Raw genomic sequence first — 24,762 nt, 5'->3', positions numbered from 1 at the left:
TTAACATTGTGTAACAGTAATAAGTCGTTAATAAACGCCGACATTAATGTTGGCGTTTATTAACGAGTTATTACTAATACAGTCGCAACGTTGCAAGCACGACATGTAAACCTTACATAAACGCGATTACCAGACTGCTTAGCAATATGTGGATAATAACTATAAGAATAAGTATTAGAACGCATCGTCGTGCATATACATAATCTAATCTATCTAATCTATCTATCTAATTAATTCATCGGAGGCCAGCAGCAGACCAGCAGGTGCACTCCACCAGCTGCATGCATCCTTCACAAATATGCGTGAATGTCTACATTTCTTATTGCTCAATAACGAACTGAGCTGTTCCTACAGGCTCAATGTCCGGGTGTCCCTGGCTGAAGTACGGCGGTCTACCCAGAGGGCCGTTCCGGGACAGCTGCCGGTACTGTTCCGTGACCCGGACCTGCATCCTGAAATGTCTGTGCCGGGAAAGCAGCAGGGGCTCCTACTTGACAACCCGACTACAGCTGTCCGGTTGCCCTCAGGGCCTTCACGTCAAGCCATCGAACCGGGACGGGGTGCTTTTCTGTGATACGGCAAATGATGAAAATTCTGAGGTAGGTAGGTGTGCCTGTTAAGCCTGTAATAAAGTACGTGAGTAAAAGTAGTACGGGTCTCCGGAACTAGCTAGCCAGCATCTAAGGGTTTCTGCAGCAGCAGCAGCAGCAGCAGCAGCAGCAGCAGCAGCAGCAGCAGCAGCAGCAGCAGCAGCAGCAACAGCAGCAGCAGCAACAGTGCTGCCTACAACGTACTTTGGGCAAATGAAGGATTGGCCATGCATGCTTGTATGCAGGGTGATGCTTTTCAAGAGGATAAAACTGAGCCCAAGATCTACGGCGACTTTTCCAGCGAGCTCGAGTCCCCATTTGCAGCCGCCGCAGCAGCACCACCAGCAGTAGCAAGCACCAATTACGACTGCGTCGTTCGTGGTGGCAATGCCTCGTGTGACGTCAACACCGCAGCCTTCATGCAACGTCATTTCAGCCAGCTCGAAGACTTGATTAGCTTCCTGTCTACCATGCATGGCTGCATGGCGGGGGGCGCGCAATTAGACTTCCATTGGCGGGCTTTGGACACCACTATTACCACTTCTGGGCGTGCAGCAGCTACTGCGGCTGCTGACGGATTTCCCCTCACGGCCGCCTCCTCTGTCGACGTAAACATGAGCTTTGCACCTGCCCTCAATTTTCTGGTTAAACAGCTTTTCAATTCTAGTAACAGCAGTGTCCGCATTGATGAGCTAACACTGGGTTCTTCATCTCGACAACAACAGCAACAACAGCAGCAGCAGCAGCAGGATGAGGAGAAGCTATATGACTGTCCCGTAGGGTGCGGGCTTACGGAGGTTGTGATGCTGTACGGGGGGGACAAGGTGCAGCTTCTTGTCGATGGGCGAGCCTCTACAATAATGACGAGCTTAAAGGAAAGCTTTTGCAGATCGACCCAGGGCATGAAGGAGCTACATGACATGGTCGCCATGGTGAAGACGTTGTCGAAGGTTGGGGCGGGCAAAGCGCTCACCGTTAAGGAGCGGTCCATAATGATGAACGAGTCATCCCGGTTTGTCGACCAGCTGCAGGACTGCTCCTTCAGACTTAAGGGGTGCTTCTTTCTGAGCAGAAAGGCCACCCCGGAAACATTGGTTAGGTCATGGCTTGTAGGCGATGTCCCTGGCAGGTTGCTGGCGTCGCTCAGGCAATGGGTTGAATCTGATATAAGGTTGGCATCCTGGCTACCGTCACTCTTCACTCCCGCTAAGACCGTGTTGGATACGAGTAATGACAATCCGGAGCTGCTGGATCCTACGGTTATGGGGGTCAGCAGCGATGCAAATATTACCACTGCCAGTATTCAGCTTCGTAAACTCCAAGATCTCAAGGAAACCCTAGTGAACCAGGTAAGCGTGCGTATCTGGCTGTGTTGTGACACGTGTATTTACCACATGGCACAAGTAGGCGCCAGTATACACACACACACACACATACACACATGCGGGTGCAGTGCAGTAATATTTCATGCATTTACTAAATTGCTGCTGAAAAACGAGCCTACCTCACTCGCACACGATGGTCGCATAGAAGGGCAGCTGCCCTTCTATGCGCCCAATATTGTTAATGCAGTAGTGTAGCGTAGTATAGCCGGCTTGCCACTGCTGACATGTTGTCATGGAAGACCTCCTAATAAGATGCTGCTGGCAGATAGAGCGCCTTAGCACGTATTATTATTGACGATATGTGTGCCGTGCTGTACGACATACAGCTACTACAAGTACGTAAGTACCTCTATATCTAAAACTTACTCCAATCTTTCAGGTTATCCTGCAATCTCAAGTCATCGGTACCGTGGAGACCTCCTCAGACCTCTTCGCCGAGCTCCTGGTTTCAGCTGGCTTTACACGGCGGAACAATGTGGCTTCCTTCATCCGAACCGCCGCAACGGCAGCGCAGCTCTGCGACGGGCTGTCCTCCGATCTCGAGGCGTGCAACACGACAATTGATGCGCTCGCTGCTTCTCGGGACATCGCCACACGAGTTCAATGCAACGGCACAGAGATTGAAGCTCTACGTGATTGCTGTAGCGGCACCAACAGGACGGATTTCCGCGGTCGCGGCCTCAAAGGCAGGCTGCCGGACAGCTTCATTGCTCCGCCTGTCACTGTCTTCACCGATAACCCTCTACTGTGTGGGGTCATCCGCCGCCAGGACCAACAAGACACACTCTACTACCTAAGTAATTCCAACGTGCGACTCTCGCTCATGCTGCTGCCAGAAACTGACAAGGATTTTGTGCTGAAGCAGGTATATGGACCCTTAGGGTACGATGTCATGTCGTACAACCTTCAGGGTCCGGTGCGCAATGGCGATGCAGTGAAAGTCTGCACTCTGTTGGAACGTGGCAATGTTCGAAGCGTTGTACTGGCCAGCGGAGAGTGCCGGGTCCTCACAGCGAATGCGGAGAGCTGTTTACAGGGCCAGGACTTCCAACTGGGGTTGTTTGCATCCGCCTTGCGTGTGGACGAGTACAACAGCTTTATTCGGAGCTACGACCAAGGGTTATTGTGTGGGGAAGAGGGCAGAGCTTATCGTGTTCGTGTCGCATCTGTGGTTTGGGGCATCGGTGTTGGGGCGACCTTGGGCTTGTATGTGCTGTATACGCTGGTTTATGAAGTCCTGCTGGTCAGGTTTACTGGCAGCAGGAGTCGGCGTTTTTCAAAAAAGTGGCTGAAAGCCGTTACCAGCCTAGTGCGCCTATCCCTGATTCTTTATGATGAAGTGTCAGACTGGTTGTTTGCTTCTAGTGTGTCCTCGTACGGCAACATCCGAGCAATCATCATTGTCGGGTGGCTTCACGTTGCCAAAAATGTCATCATCGTGCTTTTTTCCGTATTTCTGATCAGTCGGTCAGGGTGGTTACAGACACGACGGCGTTCCTCCGTCAAGATTGTGTCCCGGCTAGTGGTGGTGTTCCTCATCACCCAGCAAGTGACCGGCTTGGCTGTGTGCATCAAGGTCACGTCGAATATGGAGAAGCTCAACTTGCTCTCCACCAATGCGTTTGTGGAAGGTTTGGCGCTCCAGCTTCGGGACATGTTCCTCTTAACCTCAATTTGTGGCATTGCTGCCAACATCATCCTTCACATTACCCATGGCGTTCGAGAGCTCTTTGGCAATCTACTGCTACCAGATGTTGGGTCGAATAATAATGATGGATCCAGCCCGGCACCAGCCGCTCGGTCTGCTCGGCCAAGTGCAAGATGGGTATTCCCAATGCTGCAGAAGCGCCAAAGCTCGTACCTTGCACCACCGCCATACCCCCAACTGGCCCCAGCACCCTCAGCTTGCGTGGGGACGAGCTTTACCATGGTGAACATCCACAACAATACTTTTAACAACATTGTCGAAGATATCGATGACAACAGTGATGATGATCAGACCATGATCAGACCATGGGGAAACCAAACAACAAACCATCCTGGCGGCGACGTTCGACAGCAACCAGCTCTCCTAGGTACCGTTGCCTCTGCGGTTGCCGAAGCCATGATGGAGCCGGTACAAGAACATGACGGTACAGCTGTTGGCGGCGGCATAATGCCATCGTCTCCGTTCCGTAATGGCGGCATGATGGCTGTCGTCCACAGCAGGCCGAGCAGCGATCAAGCCGCCTTGGCCAAGGCAACTACAACTACTACAACAACAACTACCACTACTACTATTGGAGCTAGTTACCACGCGCCTATAATGCTGGAAGTCCTGTTTGAGAGCATAGCGCAGAGCTGCTCCCAGACCATCATGTGGACAGATGGCGCAGCATTGGCGGAATCCCGCGTGTTCATTCTTAGTGCCGTGGCCTCTGCTATGTCTATTACATGGAACGCGTGTGACTGGCTGGCGACCCTGTTCAAGTCCTGGCGGCAGCAACGGCGCTCTTCTCTGCTGATGGCTGCTGCTGCAGCTGCTGGTGTCCAATCCTGATGGTGATGATGGATCAGTACATGGAGCAATGCATCATGAAGGCGGTACACGTATACGGATGGCTCCACACAGGCAGGATGCAGTCAGTCGTCGTGTGGCGGCCTGTAGTAGCTGGCCGCTGAAAAGGCCTCTCGAGATGCTGGTGGTCGCGCTTAGCGTGTAGTTGTAGAGCCGTACTGTGTACCAGCTACTACAGGGCCCCATACAGACAGGAGGCTACACAGATAAGCCGCGATACATATACATGGCATGCGGAAACGAGGGTATGCATAGTTACACAGTTTTTTTCAATCGGCGATAGCGGTAATCAGTGGCCGTCAGTGCGTGGTGGTGGTAGTGGTGGTGGTGGCGGCGGCGGTTGGTTCACCAGACAAGAGCCTGTCGTTAGAACCTATCTTCTCAGAAACAGGAAAAAAAGTATGAAGTCCATCAACTGATTCCCCTGGGTGCTCGCTGTTCGTGTACATCTGGTCTCTGAATTAGGGTTGTGTTTGTAGATGCTCCATAGATGCGCTGATTGAGACCGTTAAACCGTTAGATGCATCTAACGGTTATCATATGATAAAGCAAGCGGCTGGGGTGTTGAACTGCTCGGTGGCCGGTTTGCTGGCACAAGCGCTAACAGTATTAGTATGTAGCGACGAACTTGGTCGCCGCTTTAGACGGATATGATGAGGGGGATAGATGGGAAGTATGTATGTTCGTTGTTGGTAGTCGGTAGCTGCCGTGGTGTGTGTGATGTGTGTGTGCATCGTGAATTAGGTGAATTAGGCATGTGTGAGACGTTTGTAGCGAAGTCTAGGCTCTAGTTATATTCATCCCATGAGGGTTTTGGTGCCGTATACTGCCGTATGCATGTACGTACCTATTACAAACGAGGTAGGAAACCTTATTCCCGATGTAAGTCGTGGGTTCGGTTCCTGGGCAGATCCCGGCATCGACATGGAGTAATAGGTTTACAATTTGCTGGTGAGGTGTGGAGCTGAGGTCTAGCTGATAACTAAGTTTTGCATGCTGAATCGGTGGCGATGATTGCATGCTGGTGTGTGATGTATTGTACGACAGCTACTACGCTACACGCCCCTCTGAACTGGTCAGTCTCGGGCCCTGCGGGTCACACACCAGCTAGTGCCTATCTTCTCCCACCCATAGGCAATTATTTTCCAACCCATACAAGCCCATGTCACGAAATGCACCTAGGGTTACTTATCATAAATATTGCCTTGTTCAGATGGACTATTGATACGAAATAAACCTGATGTGAAGTTTGTAAAACCGTTCATTATGCAAAACTTCGCAAATTGCACAGATCGAATGGACGACTATAGACGTGGATGATTGTTTGCAAACACTTCACTATTATGCTTATACACACATATACTACATCTAGAATAAGTTTGCCAAAAGCTTTACACCCAGTAGCTTGAAATAGCGTAAAAAAGTAACCGTAGAACTGAAAGAACCACAACTGAAAACCTCCAGCAGGCCCCTCCCCTCCCCTCCCATCCAACGCCCCTCCCCTCCCCCGGCAGTAGCTATCTGTCATCCGCAGCTAATTCTTAACCCGTCCACCCACCCGCCCGGTAGCTGGAGGCGCGCATACCTACCTAAGCCCATCCAGTCGTCGTCGCCTTTCCTCTAGAGTAGTAGATCTACTACGATAACCAAGCACCTGGTAGCTGCCAGCTGATTGGGGCTTTCAACATCCATCACGGCTAATCACGGCCAAACAGCCTACAGCAGACAAAGCCAAACAGGCCTTATATTAGAGCCTGTTTGGCCCTGCTGAGAGCCCAGTGAGTTGCAACTGCCAGTGGTAGGGATATAGGTATAAGCACTACCGCACCTGGAACTGCACTTGAGAGCCACGCGCACCCAGCATGAGCTGCACCACCTCCACAATCGGCCTCAACTTCGCCGCGTGCGGAGAAGGGCCCGGAGGCTGCTGGACCAGCACCGTCTCCAGACTGGGTGCCCCCAGTGAAAAGGTCATCAGTGCACCCTCCACCACCTCCCGCACACCCCACGACGTGTAGTCCGCCTCACCGGCGGCCCATGTAAAGTGGAGAGCTGACAGCTGCTTCAGCGCCGCCAGCTCCGATAGCGCTTCGGGGGGGAAGGCGGATCCGGTCAAATCCAGCTCCTGAATGATGCACGCCATCAGGCAGCCAGATTGACCGCCAGGAATGTGGTAGAGCGTCGGTATTATTAGCATGTGTACGGTGGATGGCAATGTTTGTACATGTGATGAGACATATTTTATGCACCTGCCGTACGTGTGCATGGACGACATATGCATACTGTGAACGATTACTGTTGTATGTAACGAAATAACGGCCCGTCCAGGACAGTGGGGTCCTTCCTAGCTTTACAGATCCCTCCTCACACCTACTTTTTTAGGGTTTTTTATGTGCTTGCTTACTGCAATATCGTTCATGGATTCATGGATCTCAGATAGTTGCGTGGTATAATATTTATATGGCGCCATAGTTACAACCATCAGGCCTGCCTCCTTCCCACCCACAACCTACACCTCGCTCTTCAGCTATCATCGTCATCTTGGTTGCACCCACCATTGCACCCACCATTAGGCAAGGTAACCTCGTTACGAGCGTCACGACGTCTTGCTTGCACAAAAAGATCTTATGCAGGTACAGCTTCCTCAGCGGCATCAGCCCAAGGGCGAACAGCCAGGAAGAGTGACCTGCCCCAGCGGGCGATACGGCCCTGCCCGCCATTGTTGCCGAATCTGCTGCCCCTACTGCCGAATCATCTGCTGCAGGAGGAGGTAACGGTGCTGGCGGTGGCTTAAGCATATCGAATGCGCCAACCTCCGCAGTTACCCACATCACCCTACCGCCCGGTCCTGCAGCGTGTTTCGGCGGCAGTAGCAGTAGCCTGCTGGCAGCTGCCAGCAGTAGCTGCACAGCAGCCAGGAAGGCGCTGACAGCCGCTGGTGACAGCTGCGGCCCACGAGTCACGATAACCTGCTGCTGAACTCCCAATGCTGCAGCTGCTTCAACACCGGCAAGGAAGTCCAAAGGCGTGAATGTGAGTCGGAGGGCGCGGCTGTCATCCTCGATTACCAGGCCTGGCGGCGCAGTCAGGGACCCAAGGACTGTCGGCGATGCCTGGCTCATCCGCAAAATTTTCAGGCCTCTTGGAAGTGGCCAGCAGCGTGGCCCTGCTGCTGCGGTAGCGGCTGTAGCAGCTGCAGCGGCTGTAGCCATGTTGACGGGCCATGCTGGCGCTACTGCCAGCTGCTGCTGGCCATGGCGGGGCCCGTTTGGTGCAGCAGCAGCAGCAGCAGCAGCAGGCAGTAGCAAGCCACGCAGCGCCAACTCCTCCAATGCGGTGGGCGTCGTCATAGCCTCCAGCCGTTCCACATTCAGTAGCATGCCCCTCACACGCAGCACCCGAAGGCTCCGCATGCAGTGCACCGCATTAAGCAGCCCAGTACGCTGCGCCTGCCATACCTCTTCCCACCTAAGCTGTGCTTCAGGCGCCAAAAGATAGGCAAATGCCCTTGTGTTCGTTTCTTGGTGGCACAACGCGAGGCTGAGAGACAGCGTTGTGAGGGCTGTGAGGGCTGCTAGGCAGCCCAGGTTCAAAGAGCAGGCGTCTGGGTCGTTCGGGAAGTGCCGGCACAGGCCGCGGCGACCAGCAGTGCATTCCAGCTGGAGGAACCTCAGCCGCGGCAGCATGGCGAGGGCAAAGAGGCACGACTGCAGATCTGCCACGTATGTAGGTATGTACGTATGTATGTACGCCACCGGTAGGTAGTGGGGCAAAAGAGCACATAATAGGGGATGAGCGAGAAGAGCAAGCAAGCAATAGAACAATGATAAGGCATCAATTGGCAAACCCTAAGCACCATCGTACTCGTACGATCACATTGTGATGTGGCATGATGTGGCATGATGTGGCATGATGCGGTGGGTATGGGGTGGGTGTGCATGCACACCCAACCCACTGTAATGAAAGAACGAATAGAAGAACGAATGGGTGAATGGCGTTATCACACCACGCAAAACACCTTTTCCTAGCAGCAGTAGACGTACATACGTATATACATGTAGTACACTACATTCAGCCAATTCTTTAATTTATTTGGCTATTATTCCATATATACCGCCATCTGACCCGCAGCAGTGGCAGCAGCAGAGGCAGCTGCTGGCGGCATCATCCCGCCCGGCTGCTGTCGTACGTCCACGTCGTTATTCAGCTTCAAGACCACCTTCGTCAGCTGTTGAACGCCTGATGGATGAAGGTGCAGGCAATGTAGCATGCAACCTGGCCAGTGTGCAACACCAGACAAGCCCAGGGCTTCCAGCTGTGGCAGGCAGCCTGCCAGCAGCCAAAATGCGGCAGCAGTGTTGGAGTCATGGGCCGTCCCAGCAGCAGCAGGTGGGCGATCGTAATGCAGGAACAATTGCTTGGGAGCCAAGGCTGTGACAGCGTTGACAACGGGGCCGGTGAGGTGAGGCTGGCCTTGGAGGTGAACGACCTTGACTGTTGTCCGCACCGCACGAGAGGATGACGACAGCAGTGATGACATCACGGCAAGGCTGCGCGGATGCGGGATGAATGCAATGAGGCCAGCAGCAGGGGGGTGGATGGGTGGTGAGTGGGTGGGCAATTGTTAAACGGACTAGGTTACCAAACAAGGAAAGCAGCAGTTGGCGCGATGAGGTAACATGTTTTGTTTATCAATGTTTTAAATCCCATTTCGTTGTACGTGAGAGCGTTTGTGTTACAAATTACAAGTTCCGCACAAGTGCGGGGGTGTCCGTAAAAGCCGAGGGGCCATGGACGGTAAATCGTTTTTAGTGCGGTTACGTGGTGGACCATCATCGTCCTCCCTCGTCCGCTTGAGCACGAAGCGCCTTAGTGCAACGTGCCGGGTCTCCCAGACTTCCGAGAGGAACCTGGCTAGCGCCAGGGGTGGGGCCGCGGTCATAATCGTGCGCATGTTGCGCCCTTGAAGCGCGAGGTCACGTTCGTATTTAGCCCGTGTACTTGCGTACGCCGGGCATTCCACAAAGACATGCATTTCGTCTTCAACCGCCCTGCAATCACAGAGCCTGCAGGTGCGCGCTGTGCGCTCACGGCCGTTAGGTCGGTTAATCTCTAACCCCCAACAGCCTAACCGGAGACACATAAGCATTTGATGCAAACGTTGGGGCATGGTGATTTCAGCGTGGGCCAGCCACTTATGCCTCGTGCCCCTAAGTGGGGGCGCCCCCATCCAGTTCAGATAGCGACATGCCTTGACGCCGGTACCTCCACTTGGGAAGGTGCGTGGGTCGCCTAGGGTATCCGGGCACTCCCACCGGGCGTCGAGCCGCCTAGCGAACTCTTAGAGAGAGCGTTTGTGAGCACAAAATCTCGCGGATTCGAACGACTTCCCGTTCAGGAAACTGTTGTTGTTTGGTGCGTGAACAGATTACAGCTTTTTATTAGCAGTTAGATCCGAGGAGTAGTAGCTTCAAATAGTATGGCACATATACTGTCTATACATTTATCATGCGCCCGGTTATTTGAAGTTGTTGTTATTGTTACAGAGTGGGAAGCTTCATGCGCCTGGTTATGTATGCACTGCCCGATCTGCGCGGGTCAGTTTGACACATCCGATTACGTCCGCATGCCAGGGGGCGGCGGTTTGGGGATACTGGCAACACGGATTGCCTGGGGATGCACGCACGTGTACGGCGTGTATACCTGCGATCACATGATACTCTAATGCGAGAGCCCATACCGCAGTATATCAGCTAATGGGCAAAACTGATGGCGATCCTCCCAACCCTTAAGACACATATCCCTTAAGACACACGCCGGGCCTGGAGCTGGGCCTGGAGTTGGGCTTGGAGTAGACGACGTTAGCTTAACGAGGTTAACTAGGCGTGGGCGCAGCAGCAGCAGCAGCAGCAGCAGCAGCAGCAGCAGCAGCAGCAGCAGCAGCAGCAGCACCCGCGTGTGGGTGGGAGATAGTGCGACGACTGCTGGACGGTCGCCGTTGCGGGGACTTACTACACACCAATCGCAATTAATATCGTATATCGCAAAAACCACGATAAAGCACAATAAAACATCATAATTACTACTTACGAATTAATTTATAATTACTAAGATTGGTCAACTTTCAGGAAAATGTAGAATATTCGTACCGACGCATAAACAAGTAGGACATGTGCATTAATAGGGAGTAAAAGCAGCAAGCACGCAACACCACACAAATGCATTTTTAACTGCCTCGTGTTACCGTAATTACTCACAGCTGCTGCTCTCGTAGCGTCGCTGTTGATGAGTCGTCGTCCACATCCTCCATGTGCAGCTTCACGGCATTTATTTGCGCACCTCGGCCGCAAACGGCCCCGATGAAACGGGAGAGGTCATCGGCAGCGGGCTCTTGGTAGGTCCCGCCGCGTGTTCCCAAGTACAGATCCAAGCAGGTCGTGAGGGAGTCGTGCAGGAGCCGGCCGTCACGGGATGCCGCCCGAATGGACCGCGTTGTTCTGTGGTCCAAGTACTGCCAGGCAACGGTGAAGATTTGGAAGTAGGACCTGGTGGTGGTGGTGGTGGTGCTGCTGCTGCTTGTTTTGTCGCCGCGGGCGCCAAGGCTACTGTTTTTGGAGGCAACAGCTGAGGAGGAAGAAGACCATGGTGATGTGGTTGAAAACGCATCAACGGCGGCGTTAGGAACAGCAGCCGGAGGCATGTTTGTATCCAAAGGCACGATGTGATTGTCTGCCGCCGACTTCACGCTCATTTGCGCGGATGTTTATTGAAAACGCTGTATCACCGCCTATTGCTCAAAAAGCGAAATCGGTCAGCTGCTTCACCAGGGCCCCCATATTTAGATTGGGCTTCCTGAAAAACCCATCTTGATGGTCGGCGGCCTTACTTCGGACATTGAATTGGCATACATCCAGCAGGCGGGCTACGCACTGCCGGTACCTGCGGACACTGTCATTAATTTTATTTATCATTTAATCATTCCCACCTTAATACATAGGGAAGTTATCTTACCATCATCATGCGCGGGTAAGCAGAAGCATACGTTGATGATTGTTGTCAAAGGTCTCTTTGGGCACCCTGAATGCGGATGGGCCCCCCTCCCTCCTGAACCACGAACGGGAAGCCGGAGGAGCGTGCTTGTTGGAAATGGGACCTGCGCGTAGCACCTGGATGCCCATACCCACCGCGCGCTAGCCAAAGGCAAACGTACGGTACGCAAAACCCTTGCCAGTTCGTAGTAAAACTAAGTGTGTAGCAAGGAATCTATGTGTCCGCGTGAGCATTGCCATATTCAAAATCCAGAACTTCATAATCGGATCTTAGGAACGCCGTGGTACGCATGCCTACGATCCAAATACCGTTGATACCGTTACGTTACCCACAGATCCTGGCAGCCCTGGCAGCTGGAATCTCTTGTGCGGCAACATGTTATATACAACCTTATTAAGAGCTCCCAGGACGCCTAGATACCCCCTTATCCGCTTGCGCCACGGTCCTTGCGTCCGACAGCCTGTTTAAATGCCAATCGTCTCCAGGCGTGTGGCATATAAGAATTCAAAATAAGCACATAACTGTGATATCATTTTTTTAGCTATCCAAAGTTTTTTTCCAGTTTCAGCGCCACCGCAGGAGGAGAGCCCAAACGTAATCAAGTATAATCGAACAAATAATCAACCATTTAATATTGTACAGCAATTCTACCGTACATTTCTATACGTAAGGAAATGCGCTAACCAGCAATAGTTTGCAATCATAATTGCTGTTGGTTTACACATTGAGACTTGCACGTCGCAATTATAACGGCCCACACAGTTTTCTGATTCCTTGCACGTGCCTGCAACGAATTATGAAGCAGTTCACGGATCTTGGCTGCAGGGCTCTTTTCGCCTAACCTTACGTCATTGAATAAGGAAATGTGGTGGAAGCCACCACCGGACCAGCCTACAGGGGCACAAAAAGTCCTGCGGCGTGCGCACTGGTTTTTGATGGCTGTTATTTTAGCGCGGCTGCTTTGGATCACGTATGAAGCACTACAAGAACCAAATGGACAGACGAAAACTTGACGTACCTCCTAGAGCAAGAGCGTGAGTTAATAGTGTGCCATGTTCATATCTCTGCCGAACTCGTCGGAAGGCACAGCGGTTAATGCTCCAGGCTTTGGTGTACGCAGTTGTTTTGGAAGGTGAGGTTACTATAATTGTGTAGGGACTCAGGTTCGCACTGGACGACAATTTGCTGTCAGGAAGCGTTCCAATCGCACACGTGCTTCTGCATATCTCTTCTATTGAACACTCCTTTATTTTGTGATGCAAAATAGCCAAGACTTGTTGGCCACTAATCTTTCTAAAAGCCTGGATCATGGCGTTCTGTCAATAGCACCTTCAGAATATATCCGTTTGATGTGAACATGGAGCGTGAAAGTGTGCATAGCGTACGCACGCGGTATCACGCACCCAGGCTGCCCTCACCAAACCCTCTTCACCCATTCCCCAACTCTAGGGTGTGTGGGTGTGTGTGTTCCATGGTCGTAGGTTGCGTTCCCCGTACCTGCAAACCACCCAACAAGAGCCGAGGGCTCAAGGGCTGCCAGATCGTCTATAAGCACCAGGTAGCTCAACCCTTTTGCAAGTCCGTGCTACTCCAATGCCCTTCTGATCCTCCTTCCCGGACTTCACCACGATTCGGACCCTGTCTGCACTGTCTTCCACTTATTAACTAACCAGGTCAAAGCCGAGCGCATGGCTTGCTGCTCATGGCTTGCCGCACCTACCTCGCTCTCTGCGGGCTGAGCTAATGCGGCGGCGTCCTCTTTGAATTCACGGTACGCTCGCTGACAGCTGCATGGCGATTCTAGGCTAGCCAAGCCAAGCCAAGCCGCTATCTGCCGCTGCCTGACTGCCCACAGGGGCCCGCAGCAGCCATCCATTCATGCGCTCTGCGCAACTATGCGCGCGCACTCCACCACCAGCAGGCCGCAGCCGGCCGTCGCAACGCGATGAATCACGCGCATCGACTCCGCCGGTCTGCTGTTTCTGACGCATCGGAAAGGATCGACCGACGGACTATCGCCGAACATTGAGATTGATCTATCAGCCCGTCCTATACCTACCGGCCATCTATCCTTTTGGCAATGTACTGCCTCAGGTGTTAAAGCCGGGGTTGTGACTCGGCCGTGTGTGTGTATGTGTGTATGTCAGGGTGTCAGGTATAGGCTTGTAGTTTGGGTTCGTGACTTAGCATTGACTTGACTTGGAGGGTTTTGTGGGTCCAAGGTTTGGGCCGCGCGGATGATGATGTGTATTGGACCCGTTCAGGGACATTGTAAGCTTTATGAATGGATAGATGGAGGGAGGGGGGTAGGGAGGGAAGGATCGATCGAGGGAGGGAGGGAGGGATCGATTGAGGGAGGGGGGAGGGATTGAGGGGAGGGAGGGAAGGTTCTATGGTTGTGTTTCGCACCGCAATTTGCTACTGAGCGTGCATCCTGAGGTTGCCCCCCTGGAGTCCGTTACGATCATGTTTTTATGACTGTACGCCTGCTAGCGGCCTAGCGCCTAGGTAAGCACGCCAAATCGACTGCACTGTGTTGCAGTTTGCATGCCTCTTGGGCGTGGCTCTACAACTACATAATTGCATCGATCGGTAGGAAATTACATCCATGCGTGCATGACTGATACCGTATATTGGAAAGCCGTACATTGACATCGTATATGGAAAGGAAATGTGCCGCCGCCGGTTTGGGAACCGATGAAGAGAGCATTGTGAATCTGGATTAGCCGGGCTAACCGGCGTACTCCCTATTTCGGCGGAGTCTCGGTTTGGGGCGGGTTGCTAATCCCTCAGGACGTATCACAGTGAGCGGCCACGGTTAGAACTGTTTTTATCGGGAAAAAAGGGAGATATGCCTCAGGCATTTAGCTTTGTCCGTTGTTTTCGGTCAACACGATGGTGACATTACGGAACATCTCTACAGTAGCAATGGTGTGTGCAGTAGCCAGCTGGCCATCGCTCTTAGTAGCTCTATAGGAGGCAGGTTGAAGCGAGCAGGTAGCAAAGGCGCGTCGCATAAAGAAACAGCATAAAGATCGTTCCAAGTTATTTTGCTTTTGTGGCTGTTTTGCTGGCCTTTGTTGCGTGCGACAATTCGAAACAGCTATGGTAGTTGGTACAGCCGGAAATATCCGAGTAGCGATCTGGCAATCCCGGCAAAGATCCTACCTGTTCAATAGGCGTCACCAATCATATTGCATCGCATGCTATTTAGGACAGTCTCTCATCAGTTCGGGGCGTTATGGGCAGCACGAGGTCGGCAGCTCGGCGCTGTGTCGCTACTTGCCAGAGCGGATGTAAGGAACTGGGTTACACGATATCTTTATGAGCATCCTTCTCCTGATTCAGGTCTATTTCTAGGGCTTACTAGTATCTTGAGTCAGCAATGTCGTTGCCGGCAGGTCCTGCGTTCTTATGCGGAGCTAAAATGGTTATTGTAACACAGTTGACACGTCGCGGGCTGTTCCCTGGAAGCTCTTGAGGAGCTTTCACGCGATTAGGCGTTGTTGTGTCACCGCCCTGGTCCTTTCAAGTCAGTCCGAAAGCCTTTTCCGGAGCCGGTGACATTGCTCGTCAGCTTGAAAATTACGAACAGCTTGGAAATTACGAAACTTCTATAGACTTGATCATCAACGTCCTGGGAGCATGCAATCCACATCCGCCCAACTCAATCGGGCGTCTGCATCAGCATCGCCCAGACGGTCCTGCTGTGCAGCCCAGCATGTTCTTCGAGCATTTACACCATATGCCTCCTCACGTGGAATCCAACTCACCTGCGGTCGATTATCCCGTGAGGTGCTCCTCATGGCCTGCTGCTGCGCCACTTCACTGCCGCACCTACAAGCTGGGAGAACAGAACTAGCTATGCCTTCAGAGTTTTTCCGCCGCGACCAATCTTTAAGGCTGGACAGCCGCGTCCGCGGCGCTGCCAGCCCAAGGAATTGCCCAAGTCCCTGTTGTCCCCGCAGCGTTGCCGTACACGCGCTTCTGGGTGGCGGAACCGTCACCACCGGCGGCGGCAAAGTTCGTCGCGTGTACGTGTGCTCCAAATGCGGAGCACGTCACGGCCAATACCACGGTACGGCACTCCAGGACTTTACAACCTTAAAAAATGTTGGTTTCGGGAAATCTTCAGGCGGGAGGGACGGGGAAAGGGCGGAATTGCGAATTTTGGAAACACATCACGACGGGCCGTACATACGCTGTTTTTTTTCCCGTGTAGAGTTATCATAAGTTGCGGCGGCAGATGGCATGTGTCAGTTGATTTCAGCCCGGCAGTCCTGTGAGGGGGCAGTGAGCCAGTGTTGTCCGAGCGGAGGACGTGTGTGTGTTTCGAGGCTGCTGTCAAGGACGTGCGGCAGTAGTCGGGCGGGGTGGCCCAGGGGAATTAGCTTCAGCCAACCTCTGATTTTACCGATGAAAGCCGTTTTACATTTCCATCACGCAGATGCGTGCTAGCCGTCCTCCTCCCCCTTTTTGCGACCCATTTCCCCAATCTCCCCCTTGGCGACTTCTCTCCTCCCGTGGACTCCTTGACATACCGACATACCGACGTACCGACGTACCAACAGGCAAATGCAATAAGTGTGGAGGATTCGGGACGATAGATTTGGAGGGGATCGTACAGGAGCCGCCGCAACCGGCGGCGGCGGCGGCAGCCACGGCTGGCGGCGGTGGCGGTGCAGGTGTGTACGGCATTAGGTAATAATACCGTAGGGCCCTCCCAAACCGCCGAATGAATGGATGACGTACTGCTACCATCATGATGTTCGTACACGTGGTCCCCGGGAGCCTTGACGGACTGAGTTAGTGATAGCGGGAAATAAAAAAAATATTTCCCGGAGGCCTTATATTATAAGCAGCTTACAAGTTTTTATACAAGTGCCGCCCGGATGCGGTGGGGGGTGTCCGTCAATGCACACGAACATGGGGCCCATGGGGGCTATATGTGTCTCCTGACCACCCCCTTGTAAATGTAAATGTGGCGGCGGCGGTGTGCTCGTAGGTGTGCAGGCCCTGGAACGGATCCAGCAGGACGCAGCTTCCGTACGTGCACGAATACCGCCGTCATACGACGACGCCAACAGCGGCGGCGGCGGCGGCGGCAGCGGCGATCGCGCCGTGGGCTGGGTTGCCAACGGCAGCGACGGCAGCGGCGGAGGGCTCGAGGATGTTCCGTTATCGCTGCGGGCTCTGTCGCAGATGTCCGCTGCCGGACGGTTAGGCGGTACGGCACGTATTCCGCTGAGTGGTCGTACAGGGGCTGAGGTACAACGGTGAGGGGGGGCCCGTCATGTCTTATTGAGAGGTGGGGTAGGAGAGGTGGAGAGGACGGATGGAGGGAAAGTACGACGGGGAGCGAGGAAAAGTACGACAGAGAGGGAGGGAGTAGGCGAGAGGGAGCGGTATAGGGAAAGGGAGGGGTAGGGTCTGTGGCCACATGACTGTACGAATGTACGGATAAATGAAATGTACGGATAAATTGACTGATAGGAAACCCCCGGCAGGAGCATCCGGGGTTGGACAGCGCCCACAGCATTGCGGCCTAGCTCCGAGCTTAGGAAGTGCCTAACTGTCCAACTGTCCAACCGTTTTTTAACTCCCAACCGGCACAGAGTCCTGGGAGGTGGTGTAGTGCCTGGAGCGTTGGTGCTGATCGGTGGCGACCCAGGGGTCGGCAAGAGCACCCTCACGCTGCAGGTGCAGGGGCTGGGCCTCCGGGGCTGGGGCTGGGGCAGGACTGGGCCTCTGGGCAGGGGCTGGTGCCACTACGGAAAGAGGTTCGAGGCTTCTTTGAGAGCCCCACTGTGTTTTCGGATGTTTGGTGGGTTCGCCCCTCAGCGGTTGCCTTTCTGGTAGGTCGTGTGCCTAACTGTCCAACTTGTGTGTGCAAATATGTAAAACATAGCTTTTAATGGCAAAATTGGATTTTTATGCTCTAGTTCAGAGCAACTAACTGTCCATGAAAATCGTTTTTGCGAATGCCCTTACGTATGGGCTGGTACGACAAGTACGGCAGATCGCGGCCATGATGGCGCATCCCGAAATCGACTTCGATGCGCTTGAGGAGCAGCGCCGGTCAGACGAGGGCGAAGAGGAGGACGACGTACGACATGAGTACGGCATGGAGTACGGCACGTGGTACGGCAATGGCCACGTCACCAGCGGCGGCACGCCGGTAAGAGAGAGTTCGCGATGGTACCGCTACCGTGCTGTCTCAGTGGGGATGGACTGGCCGCGACACCGGTTCATGCTGCAATTCATGTACTTTGTACGGCCTGTACGGCTCTATTATGTTCCGTACATCCCCCAGCGACGTCTCTTGATCGGTACCGTTGCATGTTCTGCGATTTCGCAGGTAGGAAGTACAGCAACAGCATCTGGCGATCAATACGGCAGTTCGTACGACAGTCGCGTGTACGGTAACCATGAGCCAGGGTTCAGTGAGGGGGCCCAAGAGCACTTGCGCAGCGACCGGTCTTCGTATGAGTACGGAGGCTTATCGGACGGGGTTTCCGGTGCCGCTAACTCTGACCAGAGCAGGTACGGCTGGTACGACAGCAGTACCGACTACGGCGGCGGCGGCGCCGCCACGGCGTTCCCGGGATCTGCTGCCAGCACCGCGTCAGACCACGGCACCGTATCACCACCCCCTTGTCGTACAGTTCTGTACGTCACGGCTGAGGAGACGCGGGAGCAGGTTAGTGCCAGTCACGTGCTGTACGAGCGACCCGACCTTCCGTCTCCTCCGCAACGTCCGCTGGCTGCCGTACTAACGGTATCATTCCGCGACGGCGACGGGGGGGGGAAGGAAATCAACGTATACCAAAAATGGAACGATCGAGGGTATGCATCAATATTGCTAGCCATAAACATTGCTAGCCACAAATATTGCTAGCTGGCGTAAAGACTTAAGGTTTAACACAGCGCATTTCGAAATGATGACGGCATTTGCTGTGCTCGGGTTCCTGAAGCTCTATCCATCCTGTTGGTTGTTCCTGCGCCACGAATAAGAAGATGACGCCACGATTTACAAATAGTAAGAAAGACAACAGCAGCTGTCGATGTTGCCTCAGCAGATGTTAACTGTCTTAACCGCCACAACGGTTTCAACTGCCTGAACTTCCAACCGAAAGGTAGTTGACCGCAGCCGTCGCATGGGTCTGGACTGCTGCGACGGCGTGGCGGTGCTGTGTCGCAGCGAAATGGGCGCTATCTCTCGTAAGTTTCGCTGTATCGATTCGAATAAATAATTCGTACATCGTTACAACTTGCACTGCAGTACGGTATTTTTAAGCTTGCGGAACAGTTTTGTTTCGGGGGTTTCTGTTTGTTTCTGTTTTCCTGTCGCCAACCAACAGAACCTTTTAGATGCAACCGCAACGTTTTGACTCTTGCGAACATATGAATATGATTGGGATGTTTTATCTTTTGTTCTACATTTTGGTTTATCTCTTGGCATTGGATGCGACTGCAGGTGCCGTACTGCAGCTCCGGCCCGATGCCGTTGTCATGGACTCCATTAACACAGTCTATCTGAACAATTTGCCTCAGGCGCCCGGAACTGTCACGCAGGTTAGCGGAGTGTTACATGATTTGTTTGGGTTTTTGTTAGGAACTGACGAACCCCCTGTGACGTGTGTGGAGATTCCGCGATGATGCAGATTTTTTCTGTTTTTTCCGGACGTGGTTCATTGTTCAATTTCGTCCATTTTTCCTTCTCGTACTGCTGTTTGCTTTCTGTAAAATAAAAAAGGATGTGTGTATTGTGAGCTCCTGGTAATGAGAAACCACCAGGGCTGACGCCCATGGAGCACCTCATATACGAATGTTCGTCTTTCCTTCCGTACCGCTGTAAATTTTATCGTACGGGTACTTTTGTACGGTATATACGACAGATTCGGGAATGCGGTCAGCTGTTGCTTCGTTTGGCGAAGGACTACCGAGTGACCGTATTCATCATTGGTCACGTGACCAAGGGAGGAGAGATGGCGGGACCGAACATGTTAGCACATATGGTACGTACGACAGGGCACGATGTACATGTACAGCAGTGTACGGCACTCCTTCGGTTCATGTTTTCTATGTCGGTCTGCGGACAAGGTAAAGGGACGCGTTGCCGTAACGGTCGCCCACACCCATAACATAACCCGAGCCCTTTCCTAAATACGTAATGATATTTTTATGTTTGTGTGTTTTTTTAGTTGCGACCTTTTCCATCTTATTGTGTATTTCTAATCCAACTATCTATCTATTATCTATCTACTTACCTGTCCGTTCCACCTCATCTAATTATTCTTCCTCCTTGTTAATTAGGAAGCATTGCCTAAATAAGGTTGCCTAAATAAGCTCTTGCCTAGACAGTACAAGGCTCCCCCGGCTTTCCCTCAGCCGCCCCACCGCCCCACCGCCACTTCACCCCCTTCCCCCCGCCTAACCACCTCTCCCGAACCCACCAACCCCCTTGCATCGCTAACCCCAATGCCACGTCACCCCCCGCCACTCGCAATCACATACATACAGGTGGACACGGTTTTGTACCTCGAGGGTGACGTGGCACAGAGTGTACGGCTGTTGCGGGTGATTAAAAACCGTCATGGATCGGATGCGGAGTGCGGCGTGTTTTCCATGGACGCCACAGGTAGGTAGGTAGGTAGGTAGGTAGGTAGTTGTTAACAATAACGAACTAACCGTAACCGAAACTAGATTAGATTTTACTGAAAACACGTCATAGGATCAACATAGCTACGATATAACTCAGATACATACATATATGCATACCATCACGAAAATTTTCTGTAATAGACTTGTTAACAGCGTACTGGTCCGTACTACAACACTATACTGTACGGCACTGTACGGCACAGGAATCCACGCAGTGGCGAACTCCAGTGCACTCTTCCTGGAGAACCGTCTCGCGGATTCTCCAGGGAGGGACCCGGAGGCGGCGGAGGAGGAGAGCGGCGCTAGCAGCGTAGTGGGCGTTACGCTACAGGTCGGCGATGGGGGGAGAGAGGGAGGGGAGGGGTAGGAGGAGGGGGTAGGAAGGGGAGGGGTAGGAGGAGGGGGTAGGAAGGGGAGGGGTAGGAGGAGGGGGTAGGAAGGGGAGGGGTAGGAGGAGGGGGTAGGAAGGGGAGGGATAGGAGGAGGGGGTAGGAAGGGGAGGGGTAGGAGGAGGGGGTAGGAAGGGGAGGGGTAGGAGGAGGGGGTAGGAAGGGGAGGGATAGGAGGAGGAGGAGGGCGAGGAGGAGGAAGGGGAGGAGGAAGGGGAGGGGGAGGGGGAGGAGGAGGGGGAGGGCGAGGAGGAGGAAGGGGAGGGGGAGGGGGAGGAGGAGGAGGAGGGGGAGAGCGACAAAGAATTTATAGTTGTTGGGGAGTTGAAGGTTTGAGGGTCTGTCAAACTGCCGCTGGGGCAGAGACTAGGGCAGTTGGGTTGTACGAATGGACAACGGTACTTTTCACGTTTTTATTTTCAACGCGTTTTCTAGGGGCGTTCCCTGATCCTGAACTCAAAACCAGATTCAGACCGAAACCCGGATGCAGATATTCCATTTGCCGTACATCTGCCGTACCATTGTTCTTCCTGTTGCAGGGCACCCGAGCGATTCTGGTGGAGGTGCAGGTGGGGGGCCCCGCGGGGCGGGGGTGGGGGGTTAGTTGCCGGGAAGGGCCTTATGGTAAGGGGGAAAAACGCGCAAAAGCAGGAAAGCAAGGAAAGTGAGGAGGTGTAACAATTAAAAACGGCATCCGCACGGAGACGCGCGCGCGGCGAGAGATATCATGTTAACATTTTATGGAATTAAGCTTTGCTGGACGCCTTGAAAAAAAACCACTTACCTGAGCAACACCCCTTACCACCTACGGCTTTTTTCATTTGCGATAGTGTAACTTCGAACGGTGGTTAAGAAACCGTTTAACAACGGTTGTGTGTTTTCTTCTTGCGTTATATAACCGCCGCGTGATGACGTGGCGCCGTACAGGCCCTCGTGAGCCCTCTGGGCGACCGTGCCGCCACTGCCGGCTCGTCTGCATTGTCGTACCGCTCCGCCACCGGCGTTGAGAAGCTTCGTCTTGCCAACTTGTGTGCCATTCTTGACAAACACGTGCCTACCCTGGAGCTGTCCTGCTGCTCCGTGATCGTTAATGTGGTGGGCGGTACACAGGTACAAACCGGCTTATGGGGGGAGGGGTTTAGGGTTTTAAAACCCAGGACATGGTTTGCGCATGTGTATGTGTATGTGTGTATATATGTCGTCTCTGTCCCGTCCGTACAGGTCAAAGATTTGGGGCACCTTGACGTGACGACTTCATTGGGGAGTTTTATACGCGCACGTGTCGTACCATTACGGAAATGTGACGCCTTACTCATTTGCGCGTGTACGTGTGTTTTATGTAAAACACAATACAACCAATACAATACAATTGGTTGATTGTATTGGTTACATCAACCAATACATGTTGGTTGATGTAACAGGCCAACATCACCCGGAGGGTAATAAAACCCGAAACCTCTAAAACCCTAGCATTATCCCCTAAACCCCCTAAACCCCGGCTAGCAGAGGGCAATCAAATTAACCGGAGATCTCTCCGGGGAGGGGGAGGAAGCACCGAATGAATCCGCCCCGCGAACCACTACGTGGCTGACTGACAACGAGCATTATCCTGCCCGCCATCCCGCACCCCCTCTCGATTCTTCCCTAACTTTATCTTTACTGCAAGCTCAGCTATTTAAAGTAAAGCATATTTTTTGGTTCTGGAAACAGAGCAATGTTTACTTGTTTGCTGCCTGCATGTCTGTCTGTCTGTCTGTCTGTCTGTCTGTCTGTCTGTCTGTGTTTCTCTTTTGCTTCTTGGGGTTCCAGGTTCGCGACGTAGCCAGCGATTTAGCTCTTGCGGTCGCCATCGCGTCCTCCTACTTCAACGCGCCTGTGCCCAGAGATCTGGCGGTGTGCGGCGAGGTGGGTCCGTCTGTCTGTCTGTCTGTCTGTCTATCTGTCTGTCTGGGGGCTGGGGGCTTAGGGTTTTAAGGCACGGAGGGGGTAGAGCCCCGACCCCTACGGTCTAAGACCACCGCTGCTGCTGTCGGCACCACCACCGCCGCCCCCGTCCGCTGCCGTACGCCGCCGCCGTACCGTGAATCGTCATCGGCGGCGGTTGTTGCCCCGGTGGCTGTGCGAACGCAAGGAGAGCCCTGAACCTCCTTCAAAACCATAAAACCCGAAACCTTTAATACCTAAATCCCTTAAAAGCCACCAAATCTACTCCACAAGAGATTTGGAATTTGTCCCTGCCAACTCCAACTACTTATTTACATACATATATACTCAAATCCGCCTGCCAGCTCCTCGGGTGTTTGAGGAGTGATGAAATGGGAGGTGGCCCCCCATCATATGGACGGTGTAGGACGTGATAATATCAACTTGCGAGCTGACCAGGAACTAAGTTGATGCGCCGTTGATCCGCTAGATTTGGTTGGATGCTAGTGGTGAGTTGCCGAACCCAACGAATACATTCTGAAGTCGGATGGGGTGACGGATTAGGGTGCCCCTCTAGCAGGGGAGAGCAGGGACTGCCCCGGGAAAGGGGGCCGCTGGCGAAGTTAACCACCCTGTAACAACATATATACTTACATGTGTACATGGCACGCCGGCAGGTAGACCTGGCGGGGCGAGTTCGGCGGTCGTTCCAGCGGCTAGATGTACGACTACGCGAGGCTGCCAAATTGGGTTTCAAGCGGGTGATCATTCCGCAGGTATGCCGTACTTACCGGGTGTGGGTTTTAGGGTTTTTAGTGTATGCATGTATGTATGCATGTATGTATGTATGCATGTATGTATGTATCCATGTATGCATGCATGTGTGTGTGCACAAATAGCATTTGTTAACATGCAGTACGCGTGACGCGAACAATCAAATCCCTTACATACATACATACAGACCAAGGGCTGGGAGCGCCTGGCGTCAGACCCCCAGCTCCGCTCGGCCGGGCTGCAAGTGGTTGCCGTACGTTCCGTGGCGGAGGCGCTGAGGGTGGCGCTGGGGCCAGGGGCGGTAGACCATCGACCGCCACATGTATGTACGGATGTACGGAAACATGTGTACGGGTACATGTGTCTGTAGGTGCTACACCGGCATTACCTGAGGGCGCGTATGTATGTATGTATGTATGTATGTATGTATGTATGTATGTATGTATGTATGTATGTATGTATGTATGTATGTATGTATGTATGTATGTATGACGTTGATTACACTGTGGGCTGAAAAGCCGGGGGCCCAGGGCCGAAGCACAGCGCGGGGGGCGGGTGCATACGGCTGGTTAGTCTCATGCACTCCGCCCCCGGGTCAGGCCGCACGGGAAACGACGGCCGGCACGCAACAGCGCTTGTTTGGCGCTCCAACTAGACGGGATCTATGCCCGTTGGTCTCCTAACATAAACGAAGTCGCAACTGGGGGGCTCTTCCTGCCGACCGAACGAACCGAGCATCTCAGAGAGCTCGCAACCAGGACCTGGGCGACCGGGAGCCCGACGAGTCATCCCGGGCTGGGGAGGTCACCAAGCTCAAAAATCCTCACGCAATAAAAAGAGCGCAAAGAGCTCACACCACAAGACGCCAAACAGCCTCCTGAGACTACTACCCTCCTCCGCCTCTCCCTCCCTGGGCTAGTCCAGGGGAGATAGCCCCCGTCGAGGGGGTAACACCGCACAAGTCCGCGCCCTTCCACAGCACTGGGTCTAACTTGAAAAGTACTCAAACGGGAAGACCCTGCGGCACCGCAGGGCGATCAAGCCTCCGGAAACCACAGGGGGGGAGGGTAGCCAGCTCGGCGCCCCCCCAATACCGCTCTACCAAGACGGCTGGTTCCCAAGATCCTATCTCGCCTAGACGCCGCAACACGAAAAACCCGGTCTCGTACCCTGAAGAACCTAGTCCTGCACCACGCGCGCACCTTCGAGTACGGCCCCTCCTTCTGGGTGCCCACCTCCCCCTCATCCGCGCCCTCGCTACGGCCACCTGTTTCCACTCACCACCCCTCAACCCTACATCCTCTTGGTGCTCTCTCTGCCTCTTCCCCTCCCCCCCCCGGCTCTCCCCGCCCTTTCCCCGGTCTCCCCCCCCTCCGCCGGTACGGCTCCCCCAGGCAACTAAACCCTCCCTCCCCCATGTCCCTGCGCGC

At 53.5% G+C, this 24,762-nt stretch overlaps 4 protein-coding genes across 4 annotated transcripts; 3 read left to right on the top strand and 1 right to left on the bottom strand.

Annotated features, from left to right (window-relative positions):
* Positions 1-359: 359 nt before the first annotated feature.
* VOLCADRAFT_96705 (uncharacterized protein) lies at positions 360-4,514 on the top strand (the record flags this gene model as incomplete). The annotated part of the gene is made up of 3 exons (XM_002955748.1): positions 360-599; positions 836-1,939; positions 2,355-4,514. 3 exons carry the CDS (start codon positions 360-362, stop codon positions 4,512-4,514), a joined length of 3,504 nt encoding a protein of 1,167 aa, XP_002955794.1.
* Positions 4,515-6,351: 1,837 nt separating this feature from the next.
* VOLCADRAFT_96704 (uncharacterized protein) lies at positions 6,352-11,821 on the bottom strand (the record flags this gene model as incomplete). Its single annotated transcript, XM_002955690.1, has 7 exons — positions 6,352-6,657; positions 7,088-7,290; positions 7,372-7,605; positions 8,658-8,771; positions 9,354-9,598; positions 10,790-11,156; positions 11,743-11,821. The coding sequence occupies 7 exons, from the start codon at positions 11,819-11,821 to the stop codon at positions 6,352-6,354; spliced, it is 1,548 nt and encodes a 515-aa protein (XP_002955736.1).
* Positions 11,822-12,634: 813 nt separating this feature from the next.
* Positions 12,635-13,611, top strand: VOLCADRAFT_96703 (uncharacterized protein; the record flags this gene model as incomplete). The annotated part of the gene is made up of 3 exons (XM_002955747.1): positions 12,635-12,714; positions 13,032-13,140; positions 13,438-13,611. The coding sequence occupies 3 exons, from the start codon at positions 12,635-12,637 to the stop codon at positions 13,609-13,611; spliced, it is 363 nt and encodes a 120-aa protein (XP_002955793.1).
* Positions 13,612-14,687: 1,076 nt separating this feature from the next.
* VOLCADRAFT_96702 (uncharacterized protein) lies at positions 14,688-22,012 on the top strand (the record flags this gene model as incomplete). The annotated part of the gene is made up of 14 exons (XM_002955746.1): positions 14,688-14,878; positions 15,551-15,660; positions 16,154-16,267; positions 16,588-16,858; positions 17,198-17,282; positions 17,602-17,760; positions 17,941-18,282; positions 18,719-18,803; positions 19,060-19,157; positions 20,106-20,223; positions 20,450-20,577; positions 21,175-21,204; positions 21,563-21,745; positions 21,857-22,012. 14 exons carry the CDS (start codon positions 14,688-14,690, stop codon positions 22,010-22,012), a joined length of 2,070 nt encoding a protein of 689 aa, XP_002955792.1.
* Between the last annotated feature and the right edge of the window lie 2,750 nt (positions 22,013-24,762).

The sequence above is a fragment of the Volvox carteri genome (assembly GCF_000143455.1).
Source record: "Volvox carteri f. nagariensis unplaced genomic scaffold VOLCAscaffold_54, whole genome shotgun sequence".
In the NCBI taxonomy this organism is placed as follows: Eukaryota; Viridiplantae; Chlorophyta; class Chlorophyceae; order Chlamydomonadales; family Volvocaceae; genus Volvox; species Volvox carteri.
This window is presented reverse-complemented; position numbering and strand designations above follow the sequence as displayed.